Source organism: Aythya ferina (assembly GCF_964211825.1).
Source record: "Aythya ferina genome assembly, chromosome: 6".
NCBI classification, from domain to species: domain Eukaryota; kingdom Metazoa; phylum Chordata; class Aves; order Anseriformes; family Anatidae; genus Aythya; species Aythya ferina.
The window spans coordinates 31,532,511-31,552,055 of NC_140303.1; the positions used below are offsets into that span (position 1 = coordinate 31,532,511).

The 19,545-nt window shown below is 39.9% G+C and overlaps 1 protein-coding gene across 2 annotated transcripts in view; it reads left to right on the plus strand.

Annotated features, from left to right (window-relative positions):
* Positions 1 to 19,545, plus strand: part of TMEM163 (transmembrane protein 163) — a 95,409-nt gene that overhangs the window by 3,957 nt on the left and 71,907 nt on the right. Inside the window, exon 2 of one of the 2 annotated variants that reach the window (XM_084524264.1) lies at positions 1,220 to 1,339. The exons of the other annotated variant lie outside the window; for it this stretch is intronic. Within the exon in view, the coding sequence (XP_084380390.1) occupies positions 1,220 to 1,339 (120 nt within the window). The remainder of the gene's footprint in view (positions 1 to 1,219; positions 1,340 to 19,545) is intronic. 2 annotated transcript variants of the gene reach the window in all.

A 19,545-nucleotide genomic window follows, 5' to 3' on the forward strand; every position in this document is an offset into this window, starting at 1 on the left:
TTGGAGATAAAACTGGGGGAGGCGAGGACAGTGACAGCTTCAGCTGTTAGATTTTAATCTGCTGCTTTGTCTGCCAGCACTCCTCTTCCCTACCCTTTGCCTAAGACATTGGACTGAAAGACTGTGCTATTTCTACACACATTTCAATGACATTTCTACACACAGCGCCCTACTTCTGCACATTGTGGGCAGGCAAGTCCCTCTGAAAAGGGATCATCACCTGAGAAGGACCACCCACAATTTCTGGAGTAATTCATTAAGGAAGTTAAAAGTCATCAGGCCTTCTGTCACCAGCAGATCTGAGTTGGAACTTGCTGGTGAAAAAAAATGTATTTGCATGTTTCAAATTAGATGAATATCATATGCAGAAAAGAATCTGGATGGGATAAACAAATGGCAAATATGTTTAATTATGAACGCATCAGAAAAGTGCCTTAAGACTCAGACTGAGAGAACGAAAACCAAAGAACGTACTTTATTTTTAACTTGGGTTCTTTTCTGCAATTTAAGATGAGTGGACAAAAGATTCCCACAAATTGAAAGCATCAAAGAAGAGAGGAAGCAGTCCTGTTCCCTTTTGTTAGCAGACTTTTGTGCTGATTAGAGTAAGGCCCGAATTGTTCTTCAGACAGTTCCTGGTGCAGCTTCTAGACGGGGATGTATTCTTACCTTTGGGGGAGGACATTATGCTTCAAGAGTTCTTTTCAACTGTGCTAGCTTTGATTCTAAAGAGTGCCTGCTTCTACTTTGATGCTCAACATGTGCAGTGTGTTCCTGTGCATTGGTAGGTTATTTCTCAGAGGCTGGCGGACACAAGTTTTTCTCCTATGTTAATTACGTTCAGGATCCTGAGCTGCAGAAATGATTTTTGATCTCAGTGAGTGTAGGACGGGGCTCGCTCTTGTGTAGATGTACAGGTGGAAAACACAAGTGATGTGAATTTCTGTTAACTGCCACACAACTGCAGTGCTCTTACAAGTGGCTGAGGTGTGGGCCTTACCTTCCGTGTGGAATCAAACCAGCTTGTGTGTGTTGTGCTTGCTTACTCATACATTTCTGATGGCTTTATTCACCTGACTGTGCTAATGTGAGGAGGATTTGATTCTGTATTGATATGTAATGTAGAATGTAAATATACGATCTAGGTCTGAACTAACACAGCTGTGTTTTTAAAAAGAGCATTGTATTGTTCATACCCTCTTTGCTTATTGCTTATCAGGTTTACTAGAAAGCAGTACAAGGCTAAAACCTCATGAAGCTCAAAGCTACAGAAAGAAGGCATTGTGGGTTTCCTGGGTCTCCATTATTGTCACACTGGCTCTTGCAGTGGCTGCTTTCAGTGAGTATTGGGAATATTTTAAATCTTCACACCTCTTTCTTTTTTTTTTCCCTTTTTTTTTTTTTTCTTTTTTTTTTTTCCTTCTTTATTCTGTTTGATTCTCAGATTTTTTCAGAATCTTTATGGAAGCTTTCTCATGTTTTTTCTTTGCAACTGCTAAAAAGGTTTCTCTCTAGACTGCCTGTGTCTGCATGGTGCTTATAAATTAGTAAAACTGTTGTGTTTTTTTTTCTGCAGAGAATAGGGTTGTTGAAGGTCGGAGAAAGAAACAGGAGATGTTCATTCCTGTTAGTATTTATGTATGTGGAACTGTTCATTTTACAGAACAGTGTAAAAAAAATGGAGTGGATTGCCTTTAACCAAAGGGGTCAAATATGACAAGCCTTAATCCACCTGGGATTCATGGTTGGAACACCATAATAAACAGCAGTGAATTATAAGGGGGAAATATATAATTTTTCTTACACTAGCAGATAACCTAACAACTTGTTCATGTGAAAGAGAAATACCAGCCTGTTTTTAAGCCAGTGTTTTTCCCTAAGTTTCAAGAAATTTGTCTATTTTACCTTTACACAAAATATTGAAAAACAAAAAAACAAAAACCCCTTTATTTGGAAAAGTGAAATATATTTATTTTATTTCAAAACAGGAAAAAATGCCGCATTGTGTAAATAAAGATATATTTCAGTTCAATGCAAAATTTTAAACCACTAGCATTCGAACTTAGTCAGCTGAGGAACACTACATTCCCATAAGAACCAAAAGAAATGTGGAGTCTGGATCAAAATCTTTGCAATGGCACATTCTTTGTTTAAAAGAGGAAAAAACAAGAATTATTACATGTGTATGTTTGTATAAGCAAAAGGAATGCTCTGTCTAAGAGACAAGGCATCAAAATGATGGTTTGATGTCTCAAACCATCATTCTTCAGCTTGAAAAAGACACTTGCATTTTTTTTGGAAGCTGCAGCAGCATGTGTTTTATTATTCTAATCTGCAGTGTTCGACCTGCTGCTGGAAGTTGGTGTCAGCTCCCAGGAGAGATTATTAGAATCTGACCAAATGGTCTCTGAAACCCAAAATACATTACTTGGAGCGGTTTTTATGGAAACATAGGTACGACGGCTTGATTCAAAAGCAGAGAAAAGAGCAGGAACACTTAAAAGCAGAGTCTAACACTAAAGAATTTGAGCATTAACAAGAAAGCAGGGCACCAGAGTTTCCATTTTGTTCTGCTTCATGAAAATGCAATAGTCTGTCTTTTGTACTGCAGCAACATAAAACTGTGTTTTAGAATAAATTTAATTCCTTTCATATTAACAATATAATTTTAGGAAATATTGAGAAATAGCTTTATTTTATTTTAAACTTAGGTCAGATTTACAAGATATAAGCACAAAAACAGCAGTTAAACCACTCTATTTCTTTTAAAAAGGTCTCTTAAAATTTTGTAATTTAGTTAGGTTATCTGCTATCTTTATTTATTTTTTTCCCCTCTTTATTTTCCTTATTTGTGTCATTCTGGTAGTGTTGAGAAATCCTAACAACAAAAGGCAGATAGAGTAGTCCCTGCCTGCATGTATATTGTGGAATTGGTGGTCATTGAAGGACTGCAATCAGCTATGTTTATGCAATCTTTCCTCATGGCCTGAAGGGGTTAAATTTATGAAGAACAAAAGAGGAAGCAGCACACATACATATTCAATTTGTAGGGGATCTCTTAATAAACTATTGACAGTTAACTTATGTGCCACTGAACTATTGTCAGGGTGTTTGGTATGCTTAGTATTAAAACTTCTTAATCTTTGAGGAAAATGCAGTGGTTCTAGAATCATTTTGCTCCCCCATGTGATTTTGCAGTTGTGTTCAGTTTATTGTCTCACATCTCTTTTGCTGTCCTTTTAGCAGGTTTTTCTAGCCACTCCGTGATCTGGGAGACATGTCAGGTTCCCAGAGTTTGCTGCCTGTTTTATATAAATGACTGGTTGTCACCCTGGGGTGTCTGACACTGCCAATTCTTTGCAAACACCTGCTATTTAAAGTATCCTGCTTCCTTTTTACCTCTTGTCTGTAATGGTAAGGTGTTAGCAACATAGCCGTGATGTGCAGTGAGAAATGGGAACCTGCTGTGGTAATTGTCAGGCTACACTGACGTACTCTCACTACTCTTTCTGATTTCCTCATAAGGTCTATATGCAAATTTCTGGTTTATACTCTTACAGGCCTCAAAATCCTTTCTTCTGAATGTATCTTACAATGCTGCTTTGCAGCTGCAATTGATATGGTAAAGATACTGGGCCAGGGAATTGGCATTGCTTGGTAATGGCAGCTGAAGAAATGGGGTACCTGGAGGACAGGAAAAATGCTAAGGAAAGTGATACTTGTTGCACGGACTGTGTGTGGAGTGGGGAGGTGGTTCCCAAGCCCCCTTGTCCAACCAAGGATTTGTAACTAGACTTCCTTCCCTTTTTTTATGACCTTTCCTGTCACTTGTGTGCTGCAGCTTGATTATGTCCAGCCTTTCAAAGACCAAAGTTGCTTCCCAAGCTATTTTTGCAGCATTAAAGTGTGTTGGAATGGCTACTTTACATTGGTATGAGATGTTTCCTTCCAGTGGGATTACAGTGACCCAGATGAACCCTGATCTTTTGCTTGGTAATATTGAAAGAGACTGATAAATCTTGAGTTGATCTGAATACATAAAGAAGTTCCTTATTTCAGTAATGATCCGTGGCACTTGAGGCTAGACCTCCACTGAACTCTGTGTGACTTATTAACTTATTATTAAAAGTGTGACTTATTATTAAAAGTACATATGATCAAAATTTCTGGAAAGATGTATTCTTTTTTACTGTCAGGTATTTAATATACTTAATTTTACTGCAGAATCGCTGTGCTCTTAAGAGACCTTTTGGCAGCTTGAGCTGCTGTCTGTAAATACCGCTTCCTGTCTGCAGAAGCACCGTGCGGTAATTGTCGTGGTCTCCCTAGCTCTGGGTGCTGTTGAAGACATTGCTTGCCAGCACAAGGTTGCACAAGGCTTCTATAAAGTCTTTACGGACTCCACTTTGTAAAATCCTTGGTGTTAGCAGAGCCCTATGGTGCTGTCTTCAGCGGCTGTAATAAGTTAGGCTTGCTTAGGATCAGCTCTGTGTATTCTGACATTTGTGGGTTTTGTGCAACATGTTTATGATCAGATACTAAGCAATGCCTGAGAGATAAGTTCATTTCCCTTTTGCTTTCTATATTGCCTGAAATATGCATGCTTGTAGAGTTCTCATCAAGAGTGTACATTCATTTTTATAAAAACAGCCATAAACTGAGACTGGGCATGATGAAAGTTACTAAAATCAGCATTAAGTTGCAGCTCAGCACCCCAAGTAAGTACTGGAATAATCACCTTAACATAATTATTTCTTTCTGCTTACTGGAATAATCACCTTAACATAAGTATTTCTTTCTGCTTCACAATAATACAAGAAAAGAATCATAGCGTAGTAAAACATTTTTGTAATGTATGTATGTGTAGTATAATGGTGTGATCTAAATCACTTTGTAATAACAACTATAATTTCTCCTTCCTGTAGCTGCAGTGTTGTAGGTTCATCGTGAGCCTCGTTTCAGTGTCATAAGAGAGGATGAGGGATTATTACAGGTGGAATGGAACTTTTGTGTTTTGCAACCCATTGTTCTTAGTTTCTTGACATTTATATGACTAAAACCTAATTTTGAAAAAAAATACAAATATGTCTTTTGCTGTTAGAGTTTATTTTCTGCCCAACGAGCTAATCTCTGATCATATTACCAAAGCAGAAACCAAACTCTCATTCTGCCTGGTATTTCTTGTCCCGTTTAGACTTGTGATTCACAGAACGCGTTCTGTTCATTCATCTTTTTGATCTGATCAGCTAAAATTGTTTCGTAACGAATGGAGTGGTCATATCGATATGTCAAAACAACGCGTAGACCAAATTCTGCACTGCAAGCTCCCTTTGTAGCCAGAGATTAATTTAGACTGTATGTCAGCTTCGTAAAGGGCAGTGGTCAGGGTGGGACTTGAGTCCTGGTGAGGTCAGAGCATGCCTGAATAGGCTCTGCATGTTAATGCACCATGGGAAAAGTTGATGCTGGGCTATTTGCAAAATGCTGGGGAAATAGCAGGCAGGTTGTGGAATCCATCCCACTTGCTTGATGGACCTCTTGTTTTAGACCACTGTAGACATACTTGAGGGCTGAGCTTTGTAGAAATAACTGAAGACTTTAGTGCAAGTGATACGTGTATGATCTGAAGTTTCACCCTGGTAACTGTTTAGGCTGGTGTAATAAATATGCACTGTTATTTTGAGAAGGTGAATTCTATTAATCTGTCCAGTGTTTCAGTTGCCAACTTGGTAGCTATAGTTCTGTAAGTGGAAGTATTTTATAGAATTAGCTATTGGTCCAAGGATAAGACTGATGTTCTGATTTTGTATGCAAAATCATTTGTGTTTAAACACGAATTCCTGAAAAATTGTTTATTAAAGCAAACTTTTACATACTGGGATTGGAGAGGCATTTTGTTTGAAATGCAGGGAAAATGAAGTTTTAGGATAGAGCTTGCTTTCAGACAGGAGGTTCATGCTAGCTTAGACTCTGCAGACATTGAAATGCCAACAGACCTTAGAAAGTCTGGATCCGGGTTCACTTTCCTCATTCAAATGACTAAACTGAGCCAGAAAATCTCATTTTGGCTAGCTGTAGGACATGGTTGCTAATTCTTCTCCCCTATTATGCTACTCCAGTGCAGTTCAAATGGAGTTACGTGGACAAACACTGGGCAAGTGAAGATGTCCTCTGTATGCTTGGATGTGGATATATTGATTTCATCTGTCACTCCTCATCTCAGACATGCTACACATGCAACTAAGTTGGGGAATGACTGTATTCATTTAGTAATGAAAATCTGATTTTCCCAGTGATCCTTTCCTATCATTGCTAGAAAAATTAAATATATGCAGACTTTGCCTTGTTTGCACAATACTTAGTATGCCCTGGACGCAGCTGTGAATAATACTACTAATAATGAATGTAGCTGAAGGCTCATGATTCTGAGCCTCTTTACTTTGATTATCCAATCCAACGGTCTTTAAAGGTCATTGAATTTCAGAAAAATTCCGGGCATTCAGAACTCAGGTTGGTTTAAGAGCGTCTCAGCTGGGCACCTAAACAGAATTCTCCAGGATCACTGACTACATGGAAAGTCTTGGTCTTTGTGTTTTCTCTTCTGGGAACTATAAAGCACTGCATTTCTCAGTCCTAAAAATCTGAATCTTTTTTTTTTTTTTTTTTTTTTTTTTTCAGCAGAACATTTGTTGTGTCTATTGAGAAAGTTACATTTTATGCCACAACGCCATGCAGAAACTTAAAATGAAGTCAAGGCTAAGTACAAAATAGAACCGCTGTGTGATAGTATGCAGATCCCTCATTTTGCATACTTCTCAGGGCATTTAATTACATCATTTACAAAAAGGCAGCTGCTTCAGGGTTGTAGTCTCACAGAAGCGTTAATGAAATATAGAATTTAAATTCCCAAGGTAGAGTTCTGATATTGGTGACATTTGTGCAGCCCTATTGTGCTCCTTATAGCTGTATTACTACAGTTGAAAACAGAGCTTGGCCTTATATCATATGATATGTAATATCTAAAGGACAAAAACCAAATTGCCTGTGCAGCACTGGCAGAAGAGAGTCTTGTATAGGTCAGTCTGTACTTAGTAACAGCAAAATACAATTTTCATTCACTGAAAATGAAATGAGAAGCCAGTAAGGGCCTGTCTTTTTTTAGGCATACAAAACTCTAAGTGACTTTCTTGGTAGGAGAAAATAGCATATGGATGTCAAGTTCAAGACTGATGACTGCTGAACAGAAGTATGGGTCTGAAATCTGCAGTGCTTCACACGTCATGAAATCTTCTGCTGAGCTGACGGGCAAAATGATGACAGAAGTCTGTGAAATCTAGAGTAGCATAGAGGCAGTAGATGATCTGTATCTATATACTTAAGCAGTAAAGAAAATTAAAAAATTGTTGCTGTGCTGAAAGTTTATTAAAACAACTGAATTCATTTTTAAATGCTAACCTTTAAAATATAAGAGCCTGTTGTATTTTTGCATTAGAAAACTGAAGCTTAATCATTCCTTGATCTATATGCTGATTCCTTCCTGATGAGAGAAGGTGATCCCAAGGAATTTTGAAATTAAAATCTGGTGGTAATATTGAGGGAAAGCTAGCACGATAACATCATTTCATATAGAATAGGAATCCTCAGGTATGTTAGATCTAAGCTATGTGGTGTAAAAATAATAATCACAAGTCTGTTCCTTTTATTTTTCCTTGCTGAGATGCAGAGCTTTGTTGTGCAAGAAATAAGTCTAGGCAATATCTAGTCCTGAAGAACTATAATCATTTTTAACATCTATTATATAATATAAATCTTATACCATACAAAATACCTTTATATATAATATACTTATTCTAATATATATTATTCCTTTATATTGCTTATATAATATTCCCTTCTATTACCTAAAGGGGGACTATGGGAAAGCAGGAGAGGGACTCTGTCAGGGATTGTAGTCATAGGACAAGGAATAATGGTTTTAAACTGAAAAAAAAGGTAGATTTAGGTTGGATATTTGGAAGGGATTCTTTACTGTGATGATTGTGAGGCCCTGGACCAGGTTGCCCAGAGAAGCTGTGGCTGCACCCAGGAGGTGCTCAAGGCCAGGCTGGATGGGGCTTGGAGCAACCTGGGCTGGTGGGAGGTGTCCCTGCCTGTGGCAGGGGGTTGGGACTGGATGGGCTTTAAGGCCCCTTCCAGCCCAAACCATTCGGTGATTATTTTTACATAATATCGTGAATATATTTTCATATTACATCATGAGATTTTAGGCACTTGCAATTCAGCCCTGAGTTCTGCTGTCGGAGTTCTGCTGGGTTTCCATTACGGGCAGCCTTGCGTTTGGTGGTTCAGAGTTTCCAATTAGGAGAGAGCAGCTGGATGGCAAGGTACAGGGTGCAGGTGAGTAAGGTAAACAACGAGGCGGTGGTAAGTAATTGGGCTGCTGTTGGGCATCCTGCTCATAGCCCTCAGAGAATTACTCTGTGCCATTAGAGATAGGTGTAGATGCAGACTCTTTTGTGTTTGGGAAAAGATGAACTGAATGCTTAATGGGGTGGGTTGTAGGCCCGCCAGGTGGTGAAGGCTGACGGGTGTGGGAATGATGTGCCCTACAGCCATCCCTAGCCTGCAGCAGAAGAAAAACGTGTGTTTTGCCTGAAAGTAGACAAAAATATTTAGGAAAAGAATGGATATTAGGTTTATTGCATGTGATCAGTATTAACCATTGTACATAAAACCCCCTGACTTTTTTTTTTTTTTTTTTTTTGTATAAAATTTAGTTTAAATGATTCTCTAGTACAAGTCTGAATTGCTGCTCTGGCTTTTTTCGGCACATTGTGAAGACAAGCGGTTATATACCTGCCCTTGAAGAAACATGACTGCAGTCTTAAAAGTCAAATGTATTTTCAATCAATTGATGTAGTATCAGTTCCCCACAGCAGTAACTTGCTTATCACACACTTAGCCATTGCGCAGGGGCACAAATGTGTTAGCAGGCCGCTTTATGAATGCCTGATGTACCAGCAGAGCTTGCTTTACATAAAGCATGAGGATTCTTCTCTGCTCCCCTCAATTAAAGACCTGCTTCTTTGCTTATTGTCGATGATGAACTTGTAACTCTTTGTATCTGGAACTGAAAATCAAGAGTAATGAAAAAAAACAGGCATTTAATATTTGTTGTGCATTATCACTTCCTTGTTTGATGTTTGTGAGGTCTTAAGTCACTACTGAGGTATGACAAACTGCTTGGCCAGCAGGGAAAGGGATGAGTAATGGCTTTCTTTTCTTTAGGTTTTCTTTACTTCTGCCAGAAATTTTTAAAGACGAGGTATTTTAACTTGGTAGACAGCAAAATGTAAAACTTGTACCGGATTTGAACTTTCAAATAACAACTGGTTTGCTTTGTGGGGAGGTTGGTAGAGCGTGGTGTTTACTTCTTGGCACCCACTTGCTGGGGTTTTTCACTAGGAGTGTTTGAGGTCCTTTTGAGGTCTGGAGCCCGTTAGATTTTAATACTTTTCAGGACAGATTTTCATTTCCAGATGACTCATCTTGTTTTGGTATGGCTGCACCATAGGAGGAGCTTAATACCAGTGAAATAATCACATAAATAATGTCTGCTGCTTTACAACGCAGCGTCAATCCCAGCAGCTCTGTTACCACATCCCGGCAGAAACCCTGCGGGCTGGCTGACAAACGTGCTCCCAGTGCCAGCACCAGGGGAAATGGGTGCCTCGGGTGGGCTGGGTGGTGGTGATGGAGAAACTTGCTTATAGCAAAGGGTGGGGTGCCCCTTCTGGGGTTAATTACCCAGGTTTAACCTCAGGACACATTTGTTTCTGAAAATACCAGCAAGACTGTAAAACTAATGTCCTAGGTACTCCTGTTTTTTACCTGCTATGACACTTTTTAAGGAAAAGCAATACTAATCTTGTTTGAAATACAGTTATATAAATTAATCTAGTTTTTTTTTTTTTTTTTTTTTTTAAATGATCACTGTATGTCATAAACTCTGATTGATCCCCACTATGCTCTGTTAAACTGCTGGGCTATTTCAGTGTAGTGGTGGATGCATTTCTGGCATGTTGCAAACAATCTGCATGTGTCTTTTGGTACAACTATTATCAGTCCTAGTAGAAAATGTTACACAAACAGTAGTCTAAAATAAAAATAGGCAAAAATACTTTTTTTTTCTTTTTTTTTTTTTTTTCTTTTTTTTTCCCATTGAGGCGATGGTGCTTTGAGGGTAAGGGTCTACAGTTCCGATCTCTGTTTTACATTCCCAGATTTTGATAGCCTCTCAAGCAACTGCAGTGTCAGTTGGTCAATTAGCTCAGGCTGAAAGCTGGGAAGACTTTGATGCTTTGCATTAAAAGGGCAGTACTACTGGGTCAAATTAGTTTTGTTCAAATAAGGATTATCTTAAATCTTTGGTAAAGATTGAAGCCTAATGTCTGGAGATAAGGCAAGGCAAGTTAACATTTATTAAAACGCTAACCTTCATTTGCAAATTAGCCTTCTCTGGGGAAAAAAAAAAAAAAAAGCATAAAGAGCTCCTGTGTATCTCTTCTGACTTTCTTGTATGACCTGTTACTGTCTCGTTTTCTCTGCACGTGCAGAAAAAGGGAAAGAAAAGCTCAACTTCAGAGTGAGAAGAAGCTGATTAGTCAGTGCTAAGTCAAAGAAGTGACCAGAAATAACCAGCTGGTATTTTGCTAGACATAAAAACTGCAGAGGCAGGGGGATAGTCTGACAAGTAACATAAAAATAGTTAGGCAAGAGGCACAGTGCCTTCCAGGAACTGCTGCAAAATAAGGGGCTTTGGTACCTGCACCACAAACTCTGCCTTTCTGGAGAGATCTCTGGGCCATTTTCAAGCTAGGTGCAATGCTGAGAACGTGAGTAAGACCCACTGCAGGACTGGATCCTCAGCTGAATCCTAAATGAAGTTTTCTCATCAGGTCTGAAGTCTCTGTATCTCCTGCTGTTAAAGATTATGCATCAGGGAACTGTTACGTATGATGTGTCTTTTCAATATGTCAAGGTGAAGGAAATGTACCTTTAATCACATTGTTCTCGGATCCCATTTTTTAAAGAAATGTATCAGTGACCAAAAGATAGCAGTATTCCCCCAGGCTCTGAAAAGAAATACTCTCAAATTTTATAGAAAAGATCTATTGTCATTCAGTGGGAGATTTAATAGGATGCAAATGCAGCCTGAAGTGTCAGCTAGGATCTGTAGCTGGGCAAAATAAAAGTAGTTCCTTGAGTTCCCATTCTGGTAGGCTGATAGACAGCTTTGGTTGAGATGGAATGGAAATACAGAAGTCCAAATTAGAAAGGAGTTACTCAGAATTAGGATTTTGTGGAAACTGCCTATTTTACTGTGACTGAAAGAATGATGTGTGATCCTGCCATGGTAAGAATACTTTCTCAAAGCAATGAATGGCTTTGGATATTTAACAGCAGGTTGGTGCTGGACACAGTAAAATTCACATGTAGTGTAAATGGAGTTAATCACAGAAAAGTGTTTCTAACTGATCCATGGAAAACATCGGGCAGAGCCAAGGAACCAGCATCAGGCCTGGCTAGCGCTAGGGAAGCCACTGGCAAAACTGCTAATGATTTTGGTGGTAAAAGTGGTGGTTCCTAGCTCCGTGGCTAATGAGTGCAGGGGTAGAAGGTCGCTTCCTACCTGCTTGGCTGAGGAGTCACGAGCAAACTGCTGAGCAGCACGGGCAGCCCAGACTGGCAGGGTTTGACGCTGATCAATTTGTGTGTGTGTAAGTGCACGCTGCTGGGGATACGGGAAGGCAGACCAAAGGCATCGGTCTCGGCTTGTTCTGTAAGCGAGTGACTGAGGGCTGGATGTAGCCTGCAGGACCGCTGTCTGCCTCCCCACTTGACAGACCCCGCTGTTAACATATATCGGGCTATAATGCCTAACTGTGTGGAACTAATCGTACCCCAAAGGGCCCATTCGCTTGTTCTTCTTTGTGGCACATTAGAAACTGATAATAAACTGCGCATCCTTTTTAGTTAGCATGGCTCGGTATTTCTGTGTGTAATTAACTGCAACAGGAAAAAGAGAGATTATTTAACAATCCTCTCGCTAGACGTGAAGAAATAGGACAGCAAATTAATTTTTACAGATTGTTAGTTAAAGAGGTAAAATCCATTATGGCCCTTTTACTGTGTGGGCTCAGATTGCGTGAAGACCTTTGTTACCGCTGGTGCGTGTGGTTTTACAAATAAAAGAATCTGCTGTTGAGATGTGGGCAGAAAAATGACCCGGTCTGGTGATTTTTGATTCCTGGTGAATGCTCAGGTGAACAGTGCTCAAAGGGAGTTTCCCTGCCATTCTCCCACTAAGGGATGCTCTTTGGTTAGCATATGTACATTTCCCTGCTGAGAAGCATCTGGTGGATGAAAACAAGGCTTGGATTAAGGAATAATGTGGCAAGTAATATTTAATGGGATATTTCGTCTTAATATTATGTGATCTTTGGGCTTAAAATCTAAATATTCTTATAACAATTTACAGGGGCAGATCTTCAGCTGGAGAAAATGCATATAGATTTGACTTGCACGGCTTTACATGTATGTCAGTCTGAAATAGATAACGCATCCGACACTAAAACATATGGCAAGTGATAGGATGAACTTATAATAGGTGAGGTGTTTTCAAACTTATTTATCCTTCTGGCATTTTCTTGTTCTTTTAATGGTTAGGCTTGCTTTTCATCCTTTATTTCTTGGAGAGAGAATATTTGTTTAAGACAGCCTGCTAAAACTTTCACAAGCGTTTTTAAAGGCTGAGGAAGAAAGGTGAATTAACACTAACTCAGATACTGCTGGGTTTACAGGGATTTGGCCAAGATTTTGCTTCAGGGACTGTTTTGATCCTGGTCATAGCCCAAGCTTTCTTCGTAGCCTTGGGAAAATGATTTTGCTGCTGCAAGCTTCTTCTTCTCCATCTGCACACCTCAGGTTTTGATACATGAAAAAGTAAATGAATTTTCTGCCAAAAGCCAGAGTGTTGTGCTGTATAGTAGCTGATGTGTTTATGTGCACTGTAAGTCTGCTGTAGTGAAAACAGGCTCTGAATTCTGGATTTTGAGCTCTGGGCAAAGAAGTCTGAGACTTTGTCTCAGCCCTGGACCTGCTGATTTGTGGGATAGTTTCCATGGTTTGTTGTGGCTCACCTGACGACAGCTATGTCGAAGTGACAGAATAGGTTAGGCTCAGATGTATGTGACTCGCACATACAGCCCAGCAACGTTTTTATGGAGAAGTGCGTGGTTTTGCCCCAAACCTGGGAAGGGATCACACCGCTATTAGAGCTGCCTGATGTGTTCAGAGTGTGTAACTCATTGTTGGTGTGGCTTCCAGCATTTGTGGCTGCTGAGCACTTTGTCACCACCACTGGTGAACATTACACCTGATCTGCTGGAGCTGTGTGCTGCTACCAGGAGGGAAGCGTTGCCTGATAAAATCCCGCTGCTCATTAAGGCACCTGGACTTGGAGAACAGACAGAGGAAAGTGTGAACTTCTGATGTGTGCCAGCTGGATAGCTAGAGAGAAGTGCCAGAATGTGAGACAGCGTGTGAAAATCACCGTACCCAAGTATTTACTTAGCAGCTTGGACTTTCTATCTCTGCCTCTCCCCTAGCTTTGATAGACGGTAGAGAGAGGTAAACGTTTCTGCATTTCTTCTGTCACTCTCATTACTAGTTTTGTAACAGTTTTCATTAGTGAGATAGATTTTTGGAAAGAACTTTTTACAACTTAAACCTGCTAACAAATGAGTACTGTAGAGAAACAAGGGAAGATGGGAGAATGCTAGGAAATACTTGCCTGGAATTCTGTGTGCACAAAGTTTTTGACAGCAAGGAAGAGATCTGATGGAGGTTGGTGGCTTAAAAACTTCTTAAGTCTCTGAGCAGCAAGTATGGTGCCTTTAGTCCATTGACAGGAACGCATTAGTGAGGTATTGAATATTTACTTCCAGGAAAGAACCTTTTATTTATTTATTTATTAAACTCTGTTTGACCTGGTGTTCTCTGTAACTTGTCTTTTCAGCACAAGTCTGAGGTTATTCTTTTGCAGGGCTATGCTAGGTTTGCTGCTTTTACTTTTTGGGTGAGAAAACCTGAGCCTGAAGATCGGGAGGCTTTTGTAGGGAAACTCCGCAGTTCAAAAGTGAGGTTTGAAAACTGTGTGGTTGGATTCCACTAGGTTACAAAATGGTTTGTCCTTTATTCTTTCTTCATATTTTTTTCCCCCCAGGAGTTGAGCAGGCATTTTTAAGAGGCATTTGGATAATGCTCTAAATGATCTGTTTTAACTTTGTGTCAGCCCTGGAGTGGTGGGGTGGTTGGACTTGGTGGTTTTTGTAGGTCCTACTGCTACTCTTCTGTTTCTTCCAGGGTTTGGCTGGCTCAGGTGTGCCCTGGTAGAACTAAGTTAGCTGTATCTTTCACAGGGCATGTGGACTTGACTGCATTTGCTACTGTAAGAGTCTGCTGATAGTTTGTTGCTGAGCTGTGAATGTTTTTCAGGGCACGATGCAGGGATGTGAAACAGGAGTCTGATGGGTCAGGCTAGTTGAGTCCTGTAGGTCCCTGAAGGTTGCTGCGGTGGGGAAGGATTTGTCCCTGCTCCAAGGGGCTGAAAATCTAAGCAAGGATGTTTCTGAAGACTAAGGAGGTCTATCAACACGAACGGTCATGTTGTCAACCAGCACGGTGTTCCTGACCGGTTTTCCTAGGTGGCTGAAAGTTTGTATCTGCCTTTTTTTTGAGAATGTAGAGGGTGGCCATGCCCTCCTGTCTTAGGACTTTCTGCACATAAAGTTTTACTCTGTATCTCCTGCTGGTGTGCTTACAGTTTGTTGTGAAATAGCTGCTATTTTGCAATGATAGCTAGGCACACTAGAATTTAGTGGAGTTAGTGATGAGTTGCTCTTGCTATGTACTGTATGTATTTTCTAAATAGGCTTACTGCTGCAATGCAGCTTTCTGCTGAGTGGGAAAAAAAAACCTTGCTAAATTTTGATCTTATGAAAAGCAAGCCAAAATTATGTGCAAAATTCTGTAGTATAAGAAAAAAAAAAAAAAAAAAAAAGGTTTCCTAAATATGGTTCTGATTTAAAAGAAAACAAAAGAAAGCACCCCCAAAATTGTGATAAATTTGTTTTAAAAGTAAAGTCAGAAAATGCTTGTCACTATGACATAATTTTTTTGTGTTCTAATGCAGTTCACTTATTGAGCATACGGGATGTGTGTTTCCATGATATTGCTTTCTTTTTTGAGCCTGTTATACTTGTCATTTCGGTGCCTGCTGGGGAGAGGAGCTTCAGGTAGATGGCTTGAACCACCTACAAAAGCATTACTGTCTGGTCTAGTCAGTGCACAGGAGAGTATTGCAGCCTCAGGTGGTGTAGTAAGTGTTTGAAAATGTTGTTGGGAATTAGGGAAGACGCATGGAGGAATTCTTAAGGAAAGAAGATTAAATACTAACAGAGAATCTATTGCGTCTGCAGGTCAGCATTGGGAAGGGTTCTGTGTCTTGGGTGTCCCACATGTTTGTGGCTGTTGGGTCTTTGTTTTTATCAGACTGCTTACAGAGCTGCCTTCACAGCACCTTCACTATTCTCATGCTCCGTGTCCCTGGAATGAGAAAGCTCTTGTCTGATCATCATAGTGACTTGAGTGCTTTTAAAGATGAGAGATTTCTGATTTTTGCTTTTCCCCAGGGGACTTTTGTAATCTTGGTATTACTGATATGTTACACAGCTTCGAGCGTGATCAGCCTCAAAACTGTGAATGGTAGGTGGACCTGCAGGTTGCCATGGCATTCCCATCATTCAGGAGAACAGGCATGCTCTCAGCTGGAAAGGAAGGCTGGTACCCAGCTATGGCTGTGCTAAGCAGAGGTGGAAATGGAGTCGTCCGTGGATCATCCTGAACTTGGCTGCACTCCACTTTACAAAGGGGGAAGTGATACTTGGTCATCCTGTTCTGTGTAGCAGAGGGCACAAAGGAAAACAGATCGTGTGACTGGGTTGCAAAGAAGCTGCAGGACTGAAAAATTGGTCGGACGACCTAATGTGTAAATATAAGCATGCAGATACCGTGATTTAAAGCAGGAACACAAGCTGGTGCCTTGCTAAGTACAATGTGATAAGGAATTAAGTTGTGTGGATGCAGTGTTTCTCAAAATGTAGTCTCAGTTTCCGACAAAGTAAGTTCTCCAGCAAGCTGGGACAGCACGGGGTCAGGGTTTATAGAACCAGGCGTACACTCCTTTGTGCTCTGTGCTGCTTGGCAGAGTGAGCAAGGTTGCTTATAGCTGATACTGATACTGACACAAAACTGATTTAATTAAAAAAGAGTGTACCATGCTGTCTGTTTTTGAAACACATATCTTAGGAGAAAAGGAACTTTTGAAGGTAAAGAATTGCATTTGCTGATTCTTGTCATGTTCACCTATGTCTTTTTTTTTTAGAATTTCCCATGCAAGTATAAATAGGTCATTTATCAGAAGTAGTGGACACATGAAGGCCTGACCTTTGCTCGTAATGAATCTATTTAACCATCATCCAAGTGATGTATTTCACAGTCAACTGTAGTTTAAGAAGTGATACTACCTGAGCTTTACAGCCAGTTTCACAGCCGCTTGATTTTGACAAGCAGCAGATTTGATCCTCAGTTTGAATGTGTCCATCTCTGGGGGCAAGTTAGGAATGCACATGGTATGTTTCTCCTTTCACAGGGTCCTAAGCCTCACATTTGGAACAAGCTGAACATGGAAGAAGTATCAGTTACTACCATATAATGCAAGAACACCTTTTAGACCTAAGCATTTATAATCTTGTTTTCCATGCTCTAACTTTTTGTGTGCACATTCAACGATTACACTAGGAGGTTGGGTAAGAAGCATGAAAATTAATGAAATGTATCCCATTAATGATGATGCATAGCTCTTGCACTCACAGTAATGCATCACCCTTGATTTCACTTGTGTGACTTTAATCAGAATTGATTTAGACTTTCATACCCTATGGCATGTGTCTTGTGACACTGAAAAAAATTGAGATAAGGAAAGTCAACATCCTGGGTCAGCAGAAGATGTTAATAAAGGGGCTCTGTTTGGGAGATACTTGGTATTCATTATCTTCTCTGCAATCTATAAAAATTCTTTGACGTAGGGGGAGATCAATAGCTGAGAAGATTTGATTTTGTAAAAAGAACGCACAAAATACAAAGAATAAAAAAGTACATAAAGGAACTATTTAGGCTGTGTTTTCCAATTCACAGTTACCTAGTTGTGACATAACATGAAACCAATAAGCATACAAGGTAAGCCATGCAATATGCCTGCAGTACTACAGCTGTTTGCAAGGACCAGCCTAATGAACCTAGGAATCAGTTTACTTCAAAGAAAGACATTTTCAATTTGAAGATATTGCCAGGGAGCACTTGTTCATGCTTTCAAGGTAGGATTTTGACTGAAGCAATCAAGGTCTGTAAACCCTACTACAGCAGTTTAAGAAATTATCACTAAACTGTCCTCAAATGTCTCCTCAGTGCCTTTGCCTCTAGCTTTGTTTGCTACCTTGTAAAGTCTGGATTTGTTTTAATAGAAGTTACTTATTTTAGCTTTAGGCAAATGTTAGGCTCCAGAAAATCTGCATTCAGTTTCTAGTTCTGATGCTGTAACTTCATTTTTCTGTCACTACCTTGCACTCGGATTTTGAAGGCTGCACCCAGGTCTAGCCATTTTAATTTAAGGTAAAGAATTAGAAGGGAAGTAGAGATTAGAAATTTGAATGACAGATGTAATTATTTGTTTTGTGTTCATTGAGATTATTCACATCCTCTTCATACACTTAGTAGGATCATGGCCTTGGGCTTCGAGTTCTACAGAGATCTGTTTCTATGTGTTGGTATAGTGTAGAATATAGTGCAGCAGCCCACCACTTTTTGATAAAAGTGACAGTGCTGGTATAGTGACAGAAATCGCAGAAATACAGAAGGTGGCACCTAGGGCTTTGAAAGTTTCTAATGTGGCTGCATATGGTTTTAATTCTATTTTCTTACATCTACCTATTAAAAAAAAAAAAAAGTCAAGATCATTTTGAATTCTGATTCTCTCTTTTTAAATAAACTGCAGATGGATGAGACAAGATCAAAATTTCGTGCTCCCGTGTCACCTACAGGTGTAGCACTGGGGAGGTTGAGGTGGGGAGGGGAACCCTCAGTGAGACTCATGGTGGTGTTCAAGTCAAAAGGGAAGATCAAAACCTAACCCTTCCCGTCCCACAGTTATATCTGACAATGCTTTCTGTCCCTGTTGCCTCATCTGTTCCCATGCTTATTTTAGGAGGAATCTAATGGCCACTTAGAAAAACATTGTTTTCTTGTTTCTTGCTCTCTGGAAGGACAAAGGGTTAGAGCAAAGAGGGATTGTACATTAGTACAGAAGCAATTCTGTTGTGTTACAGCATCTGGAAGCAAGGGTATGAAAAGTCAGCGAAACACAAATTCAAACTCTGAAATTCAAGTGAATTCATGTGGTTTAAAATGGGCTGTGAGTTTAGGGAATGTCTAAAAATTAAATTTATATTATTTTTTCATTGAAGTGCTGATGAGAGAATGGAAAGCTGTCTGTGAGGCAGTGAGGGATGTTGAGAAAATGATGAGAAAAACAGCCTTTGATTTTAGTTTCTGCGATTTTAAGTGCAATTTTAAGCCCGTTATGAGGGGCTTATAATCTTTGACATGTAATGGAGTTCACTGAGAACCAGAGAAGAAGCAGTAACTGCCATTGGAAATGTAGCCATTCGGATTAAATTTTTTATTACATAGAGAATAATAAAAACAAGTCCCCCTTTTTTTTTGTGTGTATGTGTACAGTAAGGCTGACTTCCTTATATATAGGAACAAGTATCATGTTTCAATCCTATATTGCATACTGGCATGCTCTACTTTCTAGGCCAAGTGTTTACACCCTCAGTTGCCCTTTTCCCAGTGGTAAAGGGAAATAACAACATTTTATTTCTGTTTCAGAAAGAGCGACTTATTAAGCACATAAGCGCTGCCCAGTAGGAACCGTGCTTCGGATCACAGGCTAAGGGAGAAGGCTGCATTGCTGTGCAGCTCATTTTATCTGTTCTCCTGCCTCCAGCACTACAGCTATTCAGGCAAATTGCCATTAAAACAGTACAGTGTGTTGTGGATCAGTGCACAGAAAACGGGAGTTTTTATGTACAGATGACGGAAATTGCAATGCTTTGGTTATGGCATTTACTGGTGTACAGGTTTAATTGTAGCATTTAGGAGTACAGGGGGCATCCCTTTCATATAATTTGGCATTAAGAAGGTTGAGTACCCATTTCCCTGTACATTTCTGGAAGGACAGGCTGTCTCACCCTATGTGCCTCACTACTTCCTGGATCCCCTGACATAGGTGGTTTGAAAATCCAGGCTCTGAACTCTGCCGGGTGCTGCTGTCAGTGGCTCACAGGCAGTACCCAGGTGTAG